The following is a 19,607-nucleotide window of genomic DNA, read 5'->3' as shown; positions in this document are numbered from 1 at the left end:
GGTGTATTAAATTCTCATGTCCTAATGACTGACTCCTTCATTAGGAAAAAATGCAGAAAAATTTTAATTTCTCACACATACATATCTGCATTTCTAACAACAGGAAAACTTCTAGTAGTGATTTTGAGCTTTTCCTTGAAGAAGGAAAAAGGACTTATACAAGAAGGCCTAAATGTCTGATCAAGATAGAAAATTTTGGATATTTTTCCTCACATAATATTATTCCCCTCTATTTCAAAACAGTCTTGATTCTAAGTAAGAATCTCCTACAGCACTGATCTAATATTATGTAGCAAGGAAAATGTTTTTGTTTGCATTCATATAAAAAGGATAGAAAAGCACATTGCTTATTAATATCTACTGAATTGTTTAAGAGGATTTTTAAGACACAAGTTAAAAGAATTTCATAATTTCAATTTCTCCTTTTCATTTAATAGTAGACATTCATTAGGACCCACACACTGTAATAAATTATAATAATTTCAAACAAGAATTAAATTACTAGGTACCTAGTGAAAGAGCCATTTTTTCTTAGGTACCCTGTAATCTAACTGTCAGATTTAAAATCTATTCCCAATCAACTCTTCACAACATTCACATTTATTCATCTATGCTAAATTAATAAAAGGTGTGAATAATACTGACAAAATTGATCATTATTGTTAATGTAGATTTAGAAAATTATAAGGTAATCTAAAATATAAAAGGAATTGAGGGAAACTATTACAGTTCTTATAAATAAATTCATCCTTTGCTATCTTTTTTTAAATCAGGAAAAATCTTCAACAAGAATTTATTGAGATTGACTAGCAAAGCTATTTAATAAATTGCACATTTCAGAACAGAACTATGTTTTTATTTCAAAAACTATTAAAAGTTGATGATGACTCTAATGCAACATGAGAGTTCACCCAATGCATTAAAAGGAAATGCTGAAATTCCAAAAAAAAGCTATGTCAGAGTGAGCCCAAATTTTTTGTAGTTTGAGCCTTGGCTATGCCAAACACCTTCCACACGGTCCTGAGTGAGCTCAGGTAACATGGGAGTAAATGGGAATTGGGGTCACCCAGAATGCCTTGGAATCCAGATCTGACCAGCTCTGTAAAACAGGCCAAACACCCCTCCCCTTTATCTTGTGAGCAGACGTACAAGGGGACAGCATTTCTCCCAGGAACTCAGGCTGTTACACAACCATCTTACCCTACACACAGGCTGCTCAGCCCCCAGCAGCACCCAGTGATGCTCTCCCTGCTCAGAGACAATGTCTGCACCAGGCTCTCCTGTCCTTTGCACATTTGCAGTAATTCCTGCCATCTAACCTCAGTGACCCTCTCCCCCCTGACGGGGATCCCTGCAGATAAAGTAAAGCATGTCAACATCTGTTCCCATTCACACCGATTTTAATTTACAAAAAGAGCTTTGCTATTTTCAGAGCAGGCTCCAGAGCACAATGACAGATTTAAGGCCTTTAATGGGGTTGCGTTTTGAGTGTGTCAGCGTTTCAGGCTCACCAGGACTCGATTCTGAGGGGCTGCACCAAAGGAAGCTGCGGGGGTTTGGGCAGCCACAGAAAGGGTGTTCTCCTCACTGCCCTGCTATTTACCTATAAAGCAGCTGGCAAAGTTTAATGTCCTTAACAAGCCCCTGCATTCGCTGCTTTGAGCAGAAATTGGAGATCCAGAGCGCACCAGGAGGAGAATTCCTTCCCTTCCCATTTTCACTTTGTGCATTCCTTCTGCCACCACACACCTTTCTGAAACCCAGCATGTTTCATGGGGGGATGTTTTCCAAACTGCTTTCTCATGACAAAGCTCTGCTCTTAATGACTTCTGAACCCACTGGTTTTTGTGAAAGCATAACCGGGACAAAGCACTGTGTGGTTTTTGCATTTGGTGGATTTTTTTTAAAAAACCCCACAGTCCTTGGTATCTCCTGCTCTATTACATATACTGCAATAAATAACTGTCACTTTTCCAAAGTTCTTTTAACTGGACATTATTTATTGATTACCTTGCTAAATCTAAAGACTCATTCATCCCACTAGAAAGTTGCAGAGCACACAGACTGTGAGGATCACAGTGGTACAAAAACAATTCAGAGTTTCAGGGAATTTATGGTGACTCTAGGGATTTTTTTCCCCATCTCCTCAACAGGGTTTAGAGTTTTTTTTAAAGATATACAATATGAGGGACAACTTGGAGAAACAATGCACAAGTTGTGTTGTAATCACAGAACAGCTAAGACATGAGCAGCTGAGCAGAAGGAAGATGGGCAGTGGAATGCCATACAGTAATCAGCACTGTTGACTAATCAGAATTTGAGACACTAGAAGGTAATAAGGGTATTATAAAGAATGGCTTATTGAAGGAGCAGCTGTTTATGTGTAGCTCACTGTTTAAATGAATTCCACTAGATTGCCATGGTATGTTTTGGTTAAAAAAAAGTTTTACTTGAAAAAGAAAAACAAAAAAAAGAAAGATATATCAGGAAGGGTAAGCATAAGGGAGTAAATATCTGGGTATCATGACCACAAGTACATAAATAGAAGCAGTTCTCTAGGTACTGGGGACCTCTAAAAAATGACATAAATTCAGTGGCCCTGGAAGTTACAAAAGAATATTCATTACTTAGGCAAAGCTTAAATGTCATCTTTGTTAGCCTCAACCACTGAGCGTTGTTGCCATGGGCACAAGAGCTGAGGTGGTTATGGAGGGTAATAGACAAAGAGGAAAAAACCAAGGGAAAGTATAACTAAACCAACTTCAGAGCCATTTTAAGACATTTATATTTGCACCAGCAGCCAATAAACAATCAATAAATTCAGCCTCATTTACAAAAAAAAAAAATTATTATCCCTTCCCATAAACATAGTAATAAAACAGTGCTATGATCTCAACTAGGAAAATCTAATTAAATAATTAAAGTCTAAAAATAGAAACAATATTCAAAATAGCACAAGTGAAAGCAACAACTCACCATAATGCTCGGACAATAATCATGTTCAAATCTATGTGCCATAGGGTTGCTCAACAGTTTTTTGTTTGCTTGTTTGTTTTCAGAAACCAAGTTACAGTTTTGCTTTTCAAAATATCTTTGAAGAGTTGGGAGCAGGAAGGAGACTGCCTAATTGTAGTGGAAGTTTATCATAATCCATTATTTAAAACATTCTACTTTGGACAGCAAGGGCTTGGTAATATTTAAAAGCAGTCAGCAAGAAGTGGAAACTCTGGTATCTTTTGTAACAGTTCACATGTCAGACTGGCAAAGTGCCCACAGTGTACGGCAGAAAAATCTATTTAATGTCTGCCCCACAAGGCGACATGAGGCTTGATTGGCAGAAAGCAGAGAGTGGCTTTTGATCATGTGTCCTAACAAGCAGTTCCAGCTCCTGTCTCTTCGGCTGAGCGGCTCCACATTACCTATTCAAACAGAAGTGACAGGCCACTGCACTACTCTTTGGCTCTAGTCTCACGCAGTGGGAGCTATGCTGGAGACAGAGCCACTGATTAAATATATCACTTTTTCAAGACAAGCAGGTTGTCTGAATCAAAGTTGGACAGAATAGACTCAACATTATTAAAAGAGGATATAAAACTGGAGTTGAGTGATGTTAGGCCAGTGTGTACAGCCTCAGGGATTCACAGACTGACAAGGGGAATAAGGAACAGCAGAACTCATAAAGCAGGGTCAGAAATTAGCTGTGACACCTTGGCCATTTTCCCATCACTTCAGGGCCACTGTGTTTCAAATCCTGTAGTCTCTTTTTTGGCCTTTTTTTTAATGATTTTCTGTGCGGAAAGAAGGAAGGGGGGGCGTAAAAATCGTTAACTAGCGAAAGTTGTAAATTGCAGTTTTACAATTAGATATAAAACATTAGCCACATTTTGCCACCTGATATACAGTGTTTTCTAATTAGATTGTGGCTTTTTTCCTTGTATTCTCATCAGCCAAATTATTGTCATCAAATAATTTGTTGATACAGCACTGGCTACCCTTGCTCTAAGGAACAACCGAAAGCTGGGGAAAATGACTGAATAGAGATGCTTATTACATTGCCTTGTTAGTTCATTAACAAATTGGTTTGATTTTTGAGGTCATATGTCTGGCCACTGTCTGTTGTGTTACCTGATACACAGACACAAAAGGGCAACAGACGTGATTCTTTGTCTACTTATTATATCACAGAAACACCAGATACGCTGAAACCTAGGGGAACCAATGCTCCAACTAAATTTTTAATTACAAGTATAACTGCAGATGTAACAAAACCTATTAACAAAGATGCAGCAACCCCATTTAAACAGCTAAAAAAAACAAACAGTCCACAGAGGGAACAAGAGGCTGAGGCAAAGAAGCTTATTTTACTTAGTGATGCATGTGCATGCCAGACCTATAAAATTATTTCTGGGCTATTCAAGGTTCTGTGAAAAAATATTTAAATTATGATACAAAATCTTGACAGATTTTTTTTTTCTAGAACTACTCCTGCAGTAATTCTATTGAAATTAATAGAGTCACCTCAGGAATAAACTTGGTTCAATATTTATTTTTCAGTATGGCAAGTTCTTCTGACATTTTAACAAACCTCTGCCCGATGTGTTAGTTTTTGTTTCACTGTAAATATTTAAAAGTAATCTGCTTGCTACATATTTAAGATACGATAAGGACTGCTAAGACCTACGCTGAGAAGCAGAGCTGTTTTAAATATTGAATATGCAGGTAAATTTTCAGATAGAGTAGAAAGAGCCAGCTCCTGTCCTCATGCATATCCTGTAACACACACAGCATAGCTACAAATGCAAACAGAATTCATTCTTAAGGTGGTGTTAAACTAAGACATTCAGTACAGAGTCCTTAATGTTTTTTTGGTGTCACTGCAGGCTCTCTAAGCTGTAATGCTCAGGCTTCTTCCAGATGGGTGAAAGAGCCTGCTTGCTTCAACATTTTCAAACAAATAAAAGACAGAAGAGTATTCAAGATGGGGTTTTTTAGGTTCAGTGAAGATCATGATTTACCATAGAGGGTGATGTCACATCAAGTTCTTTAAGAAATGTGAGCAGGCAGCAGTGCATTTTAGCTTCATGTCAAAATATGGCAAATGGTTATGTAAAGCATTAAGGAAAGCAGTTAACAAAAAGGAAGATGAAAATAAACAGCCATTCATACATAGGGCACTGTGCCCGGGAACTCTGGGCACCTATGTAAGTAAAACTAAAAATATATTATGATTAATAAAAGAAAACAGCTATTAGATACATTCCAAAATTCTAGGCTGTAGAACAAGACATTTTGGCACAGCTTTACTGATTGGCAGCCCATGCTAAAGACAGACCCAAGACTGCAACAGAGTGAGCGCTGCTAGTCAGGACAGAGCAATGCTAACAGGAGCTCTCTGCAGATGTTTACACAGCTCTTGCCCTCAAGACTATATTTAACAAGGACTAGTGCACTTTTTTTTTCGGGAATATCACAATCTGAACTTTACAAAAACATCACCACTTCTTTATGTTACTAGAGCAGGACAGAAGAGGGTGGATTTTGACACATTAACAACTTCAGCATTTTGGAAATCAATGTGCCAATGAGCAAATAAGGAAGAAACCTGGCTACAAATAGGAATTAGGAGGATTCCTCACAGTCCAAAATACACTTGTGAAGCACAGAAATATGTAGTTAAGAGCACTGAATTGTGTTTTTATTCTTGGTTTTCGCTTTGTGTTCATCAGCTACGCACAAGGAAGTGAGAGCACAGGCACAGGGCTAAAACTCAAATTATGCTCATGAACAGGGCTCAGCCAGGGCTTGAGCAAGAAGTTCAGGAAGCATTAGACTATCAGAATTAAGTTCCTCTTGTCTTTAAAGGTAACAGCTCAGTCTTACAGTACAGAACTAGTGGCCTTAAAATAGATCATGTTTTGGACCACTCTTAGGGCGCTGTGTCCAGTTCTGGGCTCCCCAGTACCAGAAAGATGTGGGACTGGAGAGAGCGCAGGAATGGGCCACAGGGCAACCAAGTAACTGGAGCATCTCTCACAGGAAGAGGGGCTGGGAGCACCATGAGGGATTAGGCTGAAAAGGAGAAGCTTCCTAGGGGTGATATATAAATATCTGATGGCAGGAGTAAAGCCAGATCCAGTGGTGGCCTGTTACAGGCCCAGAGGCAAAGAGAGCAAAGAGAAAAAAGGAAATTCCCTTGAACCAAAAGAAAATCCTTGCTTATCATAAGGGTGACCAAACACTGAACAAGCTGTGGAGTTTACAGACTTGGAGATACTCAAAAGTTGACAGGACATGGCTCTGAACAACCTGTTGTAGGCAATCCTGCCCTGTGCCTTCCCACCTCAGCCATCCCATGGTTCCCTGATTCTGTGGAAATGATGCCTTGGGGTTTAGCTTTTATGTTTCTCAGATTCTGTACTGTTTTAATGTGTAGTTCTGAGCTTCATATTAGGGAATAGTAAGCTCTCTTCACAGAGTAGGTAGACAAAATAATTCCATCTCTAGCTGGGGACCAAGGACAAATGATCCAAATTTCAGGCCCAAGAGCATAAAGAACGGTGGACTGAAGAGAGAAACAGAAGGATGGGACTTCATCACCTAAAGCTATAATTGGACAATTAACTCCAATATCCTAATGGACCAAAACTTATAAAAGTGAGACCCCATGACCGGTCGTCCATTTTGTGACCATTTTGGTTCATCTTGGGTGTAACCCTGACTGGGCTCTTGTGCTGCCCAAGGTGGATCCATTGAGGCCTTCTAATAAATCCCTACTTTATTCTTTAATTCCATCTGGTCTCTGTTCTTGGTCAGCCTTCAAGACATCAGAACCAACAGCAAACTGAGCGCAGGGCAGCACAGACAGACTGCCACTAAAATAATCACAGTAAGGCTCTTGCTCAGGTTGGCTGATACACTCAAAACAAGAAAGCTGTGTTTCATGATGGCATCCTAAATTTTATGATGCTGAACTGAGCAGTTCTTTGCAAAAAAGGATATATTCAAAAGTCAATTTCCTCCCTTACACTGTAAAACACTCTAGAAAGATTTCCAAATTGTTTAAGCTCTAATTCTTCTCCTTGCAAATTTCATGGAAAATAGAATTGAAAAAAATTAGATAAAAAATAAACTAAAATTAAGTCATATTTTAAATAGGAAAACAATAGCAACTTCTTTTTTCCCTCTCCAATTCCTACTCATATTTAATAATACACCAAAGCAACACTGGCATTGAATGGATTTAGGCTCCCTGTTAGGAATATTTGTTCAGGGTTAATTAGCATGGCTGAAGACTAATCTTAACAATTGTTTGTTGCTTCCACTGGAGGCAGGTTTCCCTCACAAACAAAGTGGCATCTTGGAGTTTCAGACTGAAGCACAGAGGTGAAAGTAGTTACTCTCTCCACAGGATGAACAGGAAAGCCTGAGCATGCAGCTAGGTATGAAGTATCTCTGTCTCTCCTGTGGCAACCAAATAAAGTTGTCAAAATTATTTTTAAATAATGATAAGGTATCTAAACCAAATACTGTATGGAAAAATAAGGAATATATCAGCATTTAAAATGTATATGCTGCAGAGCATTTTTACTGTCATTTCTTTAAGAAAAGCAGATCTAATTAGCTGTATCTCCAAAGTGTTTACCTAGCATTTTTATTATGTATTATAACATTTTGCTTAGAGTTGACATTTTTATTCTGACAAGCACTGTCTGGAGAGCTCTCAATAAATAATACATTTACAATTTTCAGTAAATAAGCACTGGACACAAATCATCATCCTTACTTACAGCTGCCCCTCTCTAATAGTGCTTTTACAAGTAAGGTGACTATTCAGTCTAATGCAATACTCTCAGTGCTGGGAAGATATTTTCATTCATTACCCCAGTCACAAGCACTTAAATCACTTTTAGGCCCTGTTGCAAAACAGCAGGAATGGCAAAGCAAGTAAGAACAACTTAAACTAAAGTCCATCACCAAAGAAATCTGAGGCCATTCATCCTCCAGAACTTGGAAAATACAATGGCATACAAGATCAGCCATGTTCAAGCCCAATTTTTTCCCTTGAATCCTTATATTTATTTACATTAGCAAATTTTAGGAAGGAAAGTATCACAGTCTAGTCCCCACTATTAACCTGATGACTACAAAATGTATTTCAATTGCCATTTTAATGCATGATCATAACGTTGTTTGTGTCACAGAACATCAGAAACCAATGAAGTTTGAATTTATTTTTCTGCTGCCAAGATCATGCAACTGAAACAACTCTCCATATTTTTACAGCTCTTTACTCACTTATACTCTCTACCACAGAGCTCATTGTCAGTTGTACCTATTCATACTGATCTTGCCTTTTTTACTGCCCCTAGGAAAAGACTGGCTTTTACGATATGCTTTTTTAATAATGCTTCCACAATACTAATAACATACAAATAGTGCAAATATAGCAGATATCTGACCATGTCTAAAAAGGAGACAGAAGTGTAGAGGAACATAGTGCAGAAAATTATATAAGAAGGAAGCATTGGGACAATTTATCATGCAATAAAAAATAAATTAAATTATATCTAACACTGGAGAATGTCAGAATTGAGGGGTTAGACTGGGATTAAAGAAAAAGTAAAAATAAGATGATTCCTGAAGGTAAGACATTGGAAAATACATGTCTGCGGAGGAACTGACTGGAATGGTCAGCAGATGATGGTAAAGAGAAGATTTCAGCCTTTTTCAGTATAATCTGTCCTGTTCAGGGATAATGAGAACAGGGTCAAGGCACAATTCTTCCAATGGAAAGGATTTCACCCATCTCACGTATTCTAGGTTGAATAAAAATGTTTCTTCAATGTAATATAAGAATCTCAAAACAGTGAAAGCAAGTACCTCCCCAAAAATAAAGAATTTTCATGGCTAGAATGGATGTACCAATCTTCAGAACTGAGTCCTGAATTTCAGACTCTTCCCCTATCAGGATCAACTCTGTTTACCAGCATAAGCAACAATTTTGTAGAGATGCACAGGTTCAAAGCCTCAAAAAGAGAACAACCTGCACTGGAAAACTGAACCTCCAGAAAAGCAGAAGCTCCATAAAATTCCATGGATCCTACAGCAAGCTACATGTCTGACAGTAACCAAGGTGTGTTTTTTTCAGGACAGGTTCTCAACAGGCTACCATCAGAGTCACCAGTTCCTTGCTGATGATCCTGAATAAGAACTAAGAGGAGACATGAAAACATCCTAGCAAAGCAGATGGCCCAAGTAATCTATCCACCTATTCATGTAGATCTCATTCTCCATGATACCCATGTAAAAGTCTTTGCTGTTCTCCATTTGTGTCCCATGGAAGAATTTGAAAACCAAGGAAAGTGAAGTCTTCAAATGTAGCATAAGACATACTGGAAAGTGCTGAAAAATTCCTATACCCACACAGAACCTGTGAGCAGTGATTAGATTCTCAAATGCTACAACAGTGGGTAAGGCTGTAGTTCAGGCAGCCAGGTAAATACAAATATGAGATGGAAAGATGGCAAGATGTGCCAGTTTCTTAAATAAAAATTGTGAGATGGCATTTAATCATTAAATACTATCCTGAAAAATTTAAAGAATATAAGAAAGAGAATAATCAAAAATGCCTACATTTCAGTCAGAATGAAAAATAAAAATATGAGACAAAATACTAATGGCCAGACACAGTATTACAGACTGAGTTACACAGAGTCTGTCTTTACAAAAAAAAAATATTTAAATGTATGTTGCATTCTAAATTTCATTAAATGAAAGTACATTAATGGAATGAATTTCTGAAAGAAAAACCAAATACAGAAGGAAAATGGGTTCATCTTCTCTTAGTTATCAGGAAAATAACACTAGAAAACCCTTCCTTTCTGGTAATGTTCCAAAAAAGGCCCAAAATTACTTTAACACATTAAGACATAGGAATTCACTTTAGACTTCAACAAAAGAAGCATTAGAAATTTTATGATCCATAAGGTGTCAATAAATAGAAGAATTTTTTTTAAACAGTATCATGTATTGCAATGAAAAAGTAAACAAGCGATTTTACCAAGATAATTGGAATTAAAAAAAAATAAAGAGAGAGAGACATAATAAGATGTATTTAATTATATGGTAAGGAGGTAAATAATGGAAGAAAACAGCAATTTAGGAAAATGTGCTTCCTATCTCTCTTTTAACTTGGTCTGAGTCATCTATTTATTTTGTGGACATTTGGGCTATTTGCTCATTTTGTTTTTATTTTGGAAGCATGTCTGGAGTTTAGAAGAAAAATTCCCTTTCTTACATGCCACTATACACGCCTTCCAACAAAAAGCAATTAAGAGATAAGTATTAAATTAACCATATGTATAACTGATTCTCAATTTTCTTAGTAAAAGTGATTTTTAGGAAGAAAAGGGAACCATGATGAGGATGGTACAGAGCAGATAATGGCAGGGTTTTTCAAAGGTGATGAAAGGATTTGAAGAAGGTGAGCTTTTCATATCCAAAAAGAAATGCTTGTGACCATTTGCAAATTTCATTATTTGATGAAATTTTTTTTATTAATTTAGATAATCCTAATACCAAACCCAGTAACATTTTTTAAGTCTTGAGCAAAATATCTTTGTCCATTAAAAAAAAAATTTAAAAAAGGAAGAAGAAATAGCAGAGGTCTATAAACACCAAGTGTGTTGGGTCAGCCAAGGATCATGCCTTCATCAGTGGAAAGTGTGGGTATCCAGCACACCACAAGACAGATAACTTGAATTAAATCTGTGCAAAAATTCTTTAAAAACATTTTAAAATATTCACAGACCACAAATGGTCAGCAGTTCACCTCTAGGATTGATCCACCAAAGAAAATTCCTGACATGTAAGGTCCTCAAAGGTTGTGCTTAAAACTATACTAGAAAACAAGTGCTCATGTCTGAACTCTCTCTGTTCTCAGCTGTGGCAGGCTTAAAACAAAGCCACAAAAATAAAATGGAAACTCCCCATTCATTTAATACAATATAATGTAGGCAGATTGATAAAAAAGAACCGAAACAATCAGAACTAATAAATAAACAAATAAAACAATGGCAACCCAAATTGTTTGCCAATGTCCACTTATAAAACATGGTATGTGAAAGTTTAAGTTTCTTTACTTCCCAATGAATAAGCAGGAAATTTATGGATTTGTGTGTGCAATACTTCAATATACTTATATTATATTCCAATATAATTATTAGAATGATAGAAAGCTTTATAGGGGAATTGTTAATCTATTTTAAGTCAGTATAACATAAAGTGTTCAGTTATTATTAACTCATGAAGCTGGAGAAAAAAAATAACAAAAAATCAGAAAAACCACCTCTACGGAGTAAGATTTTTCCTACTGCATACAGAATTAATAATACATGTGAACCCTTAATTTTTAATTTAAATATCCACCCATATATCCCCCCATAGAGAGAAAGTACAAACAGGTGCACATGACAGAGAATAGATGGAAATTTATGAATATACTACTCTTTATATAGATGTTCATTATTCCACCATGCATACATAGAAATCTTTGATCTCTGAATGTTCAACTATGGTCTTCAAGGAGGAAACAAGAATGGGAGGCACTTCATAAAAAGCTCGTGCTAGAATTGTGAACTGAGCTTGGTTGAAAAATGATACTGTATACATTGCTCTGAATCAAGGTCAAAAGTGAATTAGGAATCCAGGCCCTGAGTAATGAGGGCTTAGCACTTAGCAGAAATGACATGCCCAGTTTCCAGCTCAGAAGTGCCAGCTGACCTGCCAACCTAGCATTCCAGATCTGAAAGGGAGAAATCTGCTCTCCTCGCTACAGACAAGATGTGTATTACTAATTATTGCTCCGAGAGGCTTATGATGAGCTACAGTAGGATAGTTGTCTGGGAGCCAATTCTCAGCATAGAATTTGGGGAGCCCAGGCTGTAAATCTGCCTCACAAAAGTAACATAAGCAATATTCGAAAAGTTTTTTACTTGAAGGGGATAGAAAAGGAGAGAAGCAGTTAGACCATACTGTCTAACAGAAATTCTTCATTTTGAGCAGTGAAGAGCCTTAATACTTGATTGTACTGCAGGATACTTCCAAAGAAAAAGGCCAGTAAAACAATCCTTCAACTCATAGAATAACTAAGATGAATATACCCAAGTTATCCAAGAGGCCCTAGAGTCTAATGTTGTTGATTAAATTAGACACCTGTTCATTTCTGACCTCTTCTATCTTATGAGAACACATGTCAGCAAAGTCTTTACATACTCAAATTAACTCCAAATATTTGCAGCATTCTTTTCTTTTTCAATTTTCTCATCAGTTTTCTCATTTGCAAATCATTACAAATGAAGACACAGGACCGCCTTTCTGTACAAAAACTGCAAATACTGGACCACAAAGTCAAAAAATATGGTTTTTATCCTGTAATGTTGGTAATCTGTGTTCAGACTGCACATAAAGCTAAAAACATACCTAAGGTATATTGCTGTGTGAGGCAGCCGTGTTCCCACACCATGCACAAGACATGACACTGGCTGAAGCACTATTATTAAAGAGAGATTAAAACAGCTGTACATTATGCTGAAGCACTCACTCTTCCCTTTACCAACAGACGGTCCTGGATTACAAGCAGCACTTGACCATTTAAATCACTACAACAACCAGATTTAACCAGCTGGGCCATATTCTCTTAGGCAATGCCTGTTGACCTCCTCAGTCACAGCTGCTCAGATGAAATTCTCATTAGACAACTTATTTTCAGGAGCCAAAGGACTCTGATTAAATATATCTATTCAGACACGATAAAGTCTCCCAGTATATATTTCTTTTCCAGTGTTATGAGGTACAACAAAGACAACAAGGAGTATATACAAGCATAGCAGACACCTAATATCTGAGTGCATGGCACAAAGTATTTAAGTGTTTGACCCCAAAAACCTGTATTTCTCAAATTCAGATGATATAGATGGACCAGAAAGTTACTCTATAACAATATTAAAAGAGACTTTTCGCTGTGTTGGCATGGGGGTTAGATCTGTGACTGGAATTCTTGAGTTCTTTACTCCACACTTAACTCTACAATTAACCTGACATATGACTGTGTGTTAGCCCAAATCCCACAGCTACATCAGTGGTCAAGGTCATCCCTATAAATGAGGCTAACATGAACTATTACACTCTTTTAAAGGAGATATGCTGGACTAAAACCCCCGCACCACAATATACAGTAAAAACACATCTTTTCTCCATTTCATTCATTAAGCCCATTATGTTATTCTCTCTATTTTTAAAAAAAACAGCAGGTATTTTTCCATTTGGGTAAGCAATTTTGTGCCATGGCAGGACTTAGTACACAAAGAGCTCCTCAATTGCGTTAGTTGCATATTATTTTAAGAAAAGAACTGCATAGAAACATATTTCAAAGGATAGATGTTAAAGAGCATCATGTATGGTAAGTGTATGATCAGGCTATTATTAGGTTGTTCTAAAGACACTGTAAGATGGCAAAACAATTTCATAATCTCAGACCTCATTTCTCCAACTGACTGCACAAAGCTAAAACAAAGTTCAATCTTAAAATAGTAATTATTTTTAACATTTCATTTTATTTTAATCAAACAAGTACGGAGAGTACTTCTTTTAAATTCAGAGAAACCTCTGAATACTGAATTGGGTATTCAAATCTGTTCTAAGAATTTTGATATTCCTGGCCTACACAGAAGTTTAGAAACACTGAACTTCCTAAGTGTAACATCCTGAAGAATTTCCAATCTTTCTATTCATTATTTTTCTGCATTAGTTTAAATGGTACCAGTCAGATGTTCATTAATTATTTTCTGTAAAGCATAAGTAACTTTTTTTCCTGCAGAAACTGGTGGATGAATGGAAAATAACTTAATGAAGAACTATAAAGTTACCACAGAATGGCCTGGCTTGGAAGAGATCTTAAAGATCATCTAATTCCAGCCCCAGTGATGAGGCAGAGACACTTTGCATCAGACCAGGTTGCTCAGAGCTCCATCCAACCTGACCTTAAACACTTCCAGGGAGGGGTGTCCACAGCTTCTCTGGGCAACCTGTGCCAAGAGTCTCACCACCCTCACAGCAAAGAATTGTCTCCTATTATCTAATCTAAACCTAATCTAAACACAAAGATACAGTCAAATACCTTTGAACTTGCAGGCAGACTTTAGAATAGCTTTCCATTATAATGTGGTCCATAAAAGGCAAGATTATTTTATGGATCAAAAATGACCTTTATTTCAGCTGATGAGAACACATCGTGTGGAAGGCTCTGACTCAGACAGAGGGATCTCTCTGCTCTGCACTCTTAGAACAACCAGTGTATACCAATACAGGGGAAGCGCAGAAAATTCTCGAGAACCCATACAAAAATAAGCTATGAAACGCTCAAATCCCTACAGACAGATACTATGTTTAAACTTTTTTGATGCACATTTTTATTAGCACACCATCCAGTACACTCCTGGAAAAGCCTTAGCTGTGGTGTCAATATAATCAACAGCAACGCGAGCACTCCCGCAGCAAAGTACGAGCCAAGACCTTTGATTAGCATGGGGTGTCGAACGACTGCTACCGACTGCAGAAAACAACTTTGCCAAAGTAATCTTTAAAATAGTTTTCCTAGCCTAGCCACCAAATCTAAGAAAGCAATTTTTAAAAGAGTGATCTTTACAGCTGAAAACAGACAGATGGTAGTAAAGAATCTGGGACACTCTCTCTTTAGAGATGTTTCACCAGCTTCAGAAAGGACACCTATAGAACACACTGGCATTTAACAATTATGCCAAGAAATTTGGAAGCCTACTTCCATCACTACATGATTTTATCCCATATTTAAATATATTATTGTATCAGCTTCAATTTTAATTGAAATATTCATTGCTACATGAGGCCAAGGGAACTTAAAGTGCAATGTTTGAAGTGCACTGTGACCATATAACGAAATTGAGGAGGTAAAATAATTCTGAGCTCATTCCTATTTCAAAGAAAAAAAGAAGAAAAGAATCTACTGTCTTTTGGCTCTACTACATTATAAATATTCTTCCTGGGTTATTTTTAATGCCACAAAACTGAACTGGGAAAATATCTAAGAGAATCCACACAGATGCCTCCGCACCTGTTTTTCTATTTCAGAGCCTCCTGCTCTCACAACTTCACTGATTCAAACCCATGTATGAGCTCACAGATTAAAAGTTATTGTTGCAGAACCAAGTAAGCCTTCATTCTACTTACCAATGGCAGAAATTGTCACGATGGCCCCTGTGTGCACACATACACTGATAAACTCACTCTCCAATTCTGTTTGTTTCCTACCATGGCCCAAAATCTTTGCAAAGTCAATGAAAGTATCTGAATAAGGACTGTCTACATAAACTGCCTTAGCACTCAAACATTTGTCCTCATTTTTATCTCTGTTTTAATACTTGTAACAATATCTGAAGAGACTGGAGAAAAAAAAAAAAAGGTATTTCTTCCCCTGTAATTCTAGCTATATAGGTCAGAACTATGTACTTTTACACTTAAAATGTTTCCCATCCTCCTAGTTACAGATGCTGGGTTATTAAAGTGATGAAAGATGAGAATTTTTAAGGCAAAACAAACCAGCTCATGTTTTATTCATTCTTATTGTTAAAAATAAACATTTGTCTTTTAAAAGAAAGAGAACAAATACAACTGAAGAATATCCCTCACAAGTCCACAGCCAGTTAAGAATTCATCATAACCTTTCAAGTAAGAGTTGAGTTTTGACCAAATCCAACATTCTTGCTTTGACTCACAACCAAGACAGTTTTAAAAGTTTTTAAAAACTGGCATATTTGTCTAAAATCCCTAATGGATCTCAAACTACCATTGCCATGGAGACCTGTGAATAACTTTATCCTAGCCTTTGCCAATTATGCAGTTTTACAGCCCTCGATACCCAACACATCCTTTATGCCATAAAAACTAACGGACTGGGGGGTGGGGAAACTGCATCAATCTTATCCAGCACATACCTTCTTGCTCAGTCCTGGTCATTTCTTCTAGTTTCTTCTGCTTCAGTGTGTCCACCACATCTGCTAGGCTTCCCTTGCGGCGCTCGGGCGTCCCGAAGTTAACACTGGTCATTAGCTCGCTGCGGTCGCGACCTCCTTCGTCGGGCTTGTTTGGTGAGGTAGAGGTATTTCGGAAGGAATATAGGGAACATAACTTATTACTCTCTGACTCCTGCAAAGAAAAAAAGCAAAGTCAAAACATGAGCTCTTCTCTCGTGGCAGAAGGATCTCAGGCAGGCAAAAGCTGATAGCATTATTTGCAATAACAACAAACCCACATCTATCCTTCAGTTTATAAACTGAGTGTTATTATTTTAATTTTTTTGTTTCAGTGCTTTACATAGGCACTTTTGTCCCCAAGCCCAGCGCTCTCCATGTTTCTAACATTCATACTTCATGCCTGAGGTAATCTTCATCAAGGATGTCCCTCGTCAGTAAAAAGGCATTTCAACCCTTTTTAACAATGGATGTGTTAGGCTTTTACGGTTTTCTTTAGTTCCTTAAGTAAGGACAATATACATAGCTGTAAGGAAGAAAGTACAAGCAAGGACAAATTATTCCTGGATAAATCCTCAGCTAATGGAAAACAGCATAACTTTAAAGCTAGAGAAAGTGTTAGGCCAACAATGATCAAGGAGGAAAGAATCTACTTCACAATTAAGTAAGGTTAATGGCATGTATCCACGCACATTCACTGCCCTTTAAATTAAAATTTTCTTAAAGAGTGAATGTTACAATGCTTCTAATAAACAAAGGAGATCTTATTTTCAGGCCAACATAGGCAAGAATGAGCAAGGAAATGAAGTTATGGCAACACAAGGTATGCCAATACACAGGTACCAAGACCACGTGTATCAGGTGTTATACAGTCAAAAACATAGAAGTAAAAAGCATCCATCTCCCTTATCAATAGATAATGCTTATTTGAGCAAAAATTATTTTAAAAAAAGGTATCAAAAAGCAATGAGTAATGACAGCTCTCCTCCATTTTGTGATATCACCCATCAGTGAAGCCCTTCCTGATCTTCTCTGGCTCAGACTTGTCATTCTCCCAGTCATGCTTGCAACATTCACTGCATCTCTGTTTTCACAATTTCAGCTAAAAAGAGAAGTTGTTCTTGGATTTGTCCTCAAAAACTCAGCCACAAGAATTTCTCACACACTTTCCTTTCCAAAATTACTCTTCTATTTTAATTTTTAATAATTACAGGCTAGGAGTGTTAAATATTTTGGGCAAAAAGCTATTGATTTTTTAATGTTTCTTTATGGTATGCCTAGAAATGTCAGTGTGTATATTAGATTCCATGAAACATACTTAGTTTAAGATTTAAGAGCAATTACAGTGGCAATAGATTTAAATATTAAGATGCTAATTAATAGTCTTGTCAAGAAACATTCTCACAACGCACAGTGTTCCCCATAACAATAATACTCCTGCTACATTATGAGCTGAAAATACCAATCTTCAGAGCACTGAAGAAAGGCTAGAAAGCATTAACTATCAGCTACACCACAAGACACAAATCTTTGCCTCAGTCTGGAGCAAAGTAGCTGTGCAATGTAACAGGAGGAGCAAGACCAACGAGGAGCAAGCTGGGTGACTCAGGGCTGGGGACTGTGCAGGAGGAGGTGGTGACACATCATCCTCAAGCACAGCGGTCTGTGACCAGCACAGCACTGCCACCAGCACTGGAGAAGGAGGCAGCATTTGCTAGGGATGTTGCAAATGTATTTATTCTCTAAGACAGGAAATCAGAAGACACTATATCTCATCCCACTGGTAGCAGCCCCTCATCAACACAGTAGGAGTGACAGAGGTTTCACAGGCACAAACAGAGAGAGAGGTGACATGGAACAAAAATTTTATCTTTGTATTTTTAGCAAATAAACATTAACTAATTTTTCACTCCATCAGTTTGTATTCACTGAAGAATCAATCACAGAGAACAGTATCTTAGACCCGGTACAGAGATTAACTTATTTAGCTGCCTCCAAAATGGAAGGCGTTTCATACATCTAACTCTTTCTAAGAAAAACTGCTTTGAATTTTTCTTACAATGGAGATGGAAAGAGCATCTTTAATATTTTTCAGATGTAAAGCCTGACTTTCTATAATCCCTTTCCTCAATGAAGAATTAATACTACATACTTCAACACTTTTACCTAGGAGGACAGCATAAGAACAACTTAGTAATTTTAGAGGTGTTTTTTCTCAAGAGACCAACATCCTCTTACAGTACATGAAGCACATCCATCAGGCTCAATCCAGGGGTTTCGTGCTCTCAGCAAGGAACACTAAATCTATTGTTTGGGCCAGAAACAAGAAGATAAGGCAAATCTGTGGAGTAAGTAGGAATAATGGAATGTTCTTCCTCCTGATAACCTCTCCTGTTCCCCGTCTGGATGCATACATGGTCCAGCATAATGTTCCTTTGCTGTAAGGAAAGACTCGCCTAGTCCTGCCTCCATCAGGCAGCACATTCACCCTTCCTTTTCTTCTCCAAAAGACTGCAATATCCACAATGGAGATGTGACAAGTTTAAACTCCACACAAGTGAAGCAGATTTATGGAAGTGAGGCAGAATGACTGCCTTTGCAAGTATGAGGGTTTGTCCAATTAATGAACTATTCTATATTGCCAGTTTGTGGATAATTAAAATGTAGAATAAAAATAAAACAGAAAACACATTTGTAATATTTCTGGTTCTATTTAGGCCTGGGGCACTTAGAGCAGGTTTTATCGACCTCACATTAATGGCTAACCAGACAGACCAAAACACAAGGGAGCCAGGGAAATATTCCTGTTATTTTTTACTCTACAAAATTAACTCAACTGTACATGACGGGAAGTTGCTACTGCAGCATTCAGCTTCTTGAAAATGAAGTAAATGTAGTAAATTTATCAAGGATTTTAATTTCCATGATGGACCTTACAACCTTTTGCAGACCACTTGTCGTGGCATGTCAGGCTTGTCCCAGCACCTCACCCACTGCAAGACCAAAAGTGCAAGTATCGCATACATCAGATGCAGACCTGGCTATCAAAAATTAATTTGCATTGACACTCATGAGCAGCAGACAGAGACCCTCCTAATACATCCAGGTATCCTCTGAAAAGTCTAGTGGATTGTGTGTGCTGTCTGAAACAAGAGGGATATCACCTCTGCAAATGGTTTCTTGGTCCTCTTGCTCTAATGCATAAAGCACTTTCCCTAGAAAGTCTGGAGCTCAGATGGAAAAGAACCACCATGCTTCCTAAATTAGAACAAGCCCACGAATTCATGGTTAGGAAAGGAGAACCTGGTCCTTTTGAACATGAATATGGAACAATTCAATAAAAAAAACATCTCTTATCCTTAATGAGTTTTTTGAAACCACCTTTTACAGAATGAGGAATTCCCTCTTTGTTTGATTCGAAGAGAGAAAAGAAAGGATGCTATTTAGGGTTTTTTTCATGTATTTTCCAAGATCATGGAAGAGGAAGTAAATGCAAGTAAAGTACCTAGCCAAGATCAACCCAAATGTTTTCACTTTGCAAAA

General features: G+C 37.4%; 1 protein-coding gene across 7 annotated transcripts in view; it reads right to left on the bottom strand.

The window, feature by feature from the left end:
• SOX6 (SRY-box transcription factor 6) overlaps positions 1–19,607 on the bottom strand; it is a 369,483-nt gene that overhangs the window by 198,371 nt on the left and 151,505 nt on the right. For all 7 annotated transcript variants that reach the window (XM_058025836.1, XM_058025840.1, XM_058025842.1 and 4 more), the window contains exon 4: positions 16,029–16,239. In XM_058025836.1, coding sequence (XP_057881819.1) covers positions 16,029–16,239 — 211 coding nt within the window. The remainder of the gene's footprint in view (positions 1–16,028; positions 16,240–19,607) is intronic.

The sequence above is a fragment of the Melospiza georgiana genome, chromosome 6 (assembly GCF_028018845.1).
Source record: "Melospiza georgiana isolate bMelGeo1 chromosome 6, bMelGeo1.pri, whole genome shotgun sequence".
Classification (NCBI taxonomy): domain Eukaryota; kingdom Metazoa; phylum Chordata; class Aves; order Passeriformes; family Passerellidae; genus Melospiza; species Melospiza georgiana.
This window is presented reverse-complemented; position numbering and strand designations above follow the sequence as displayed.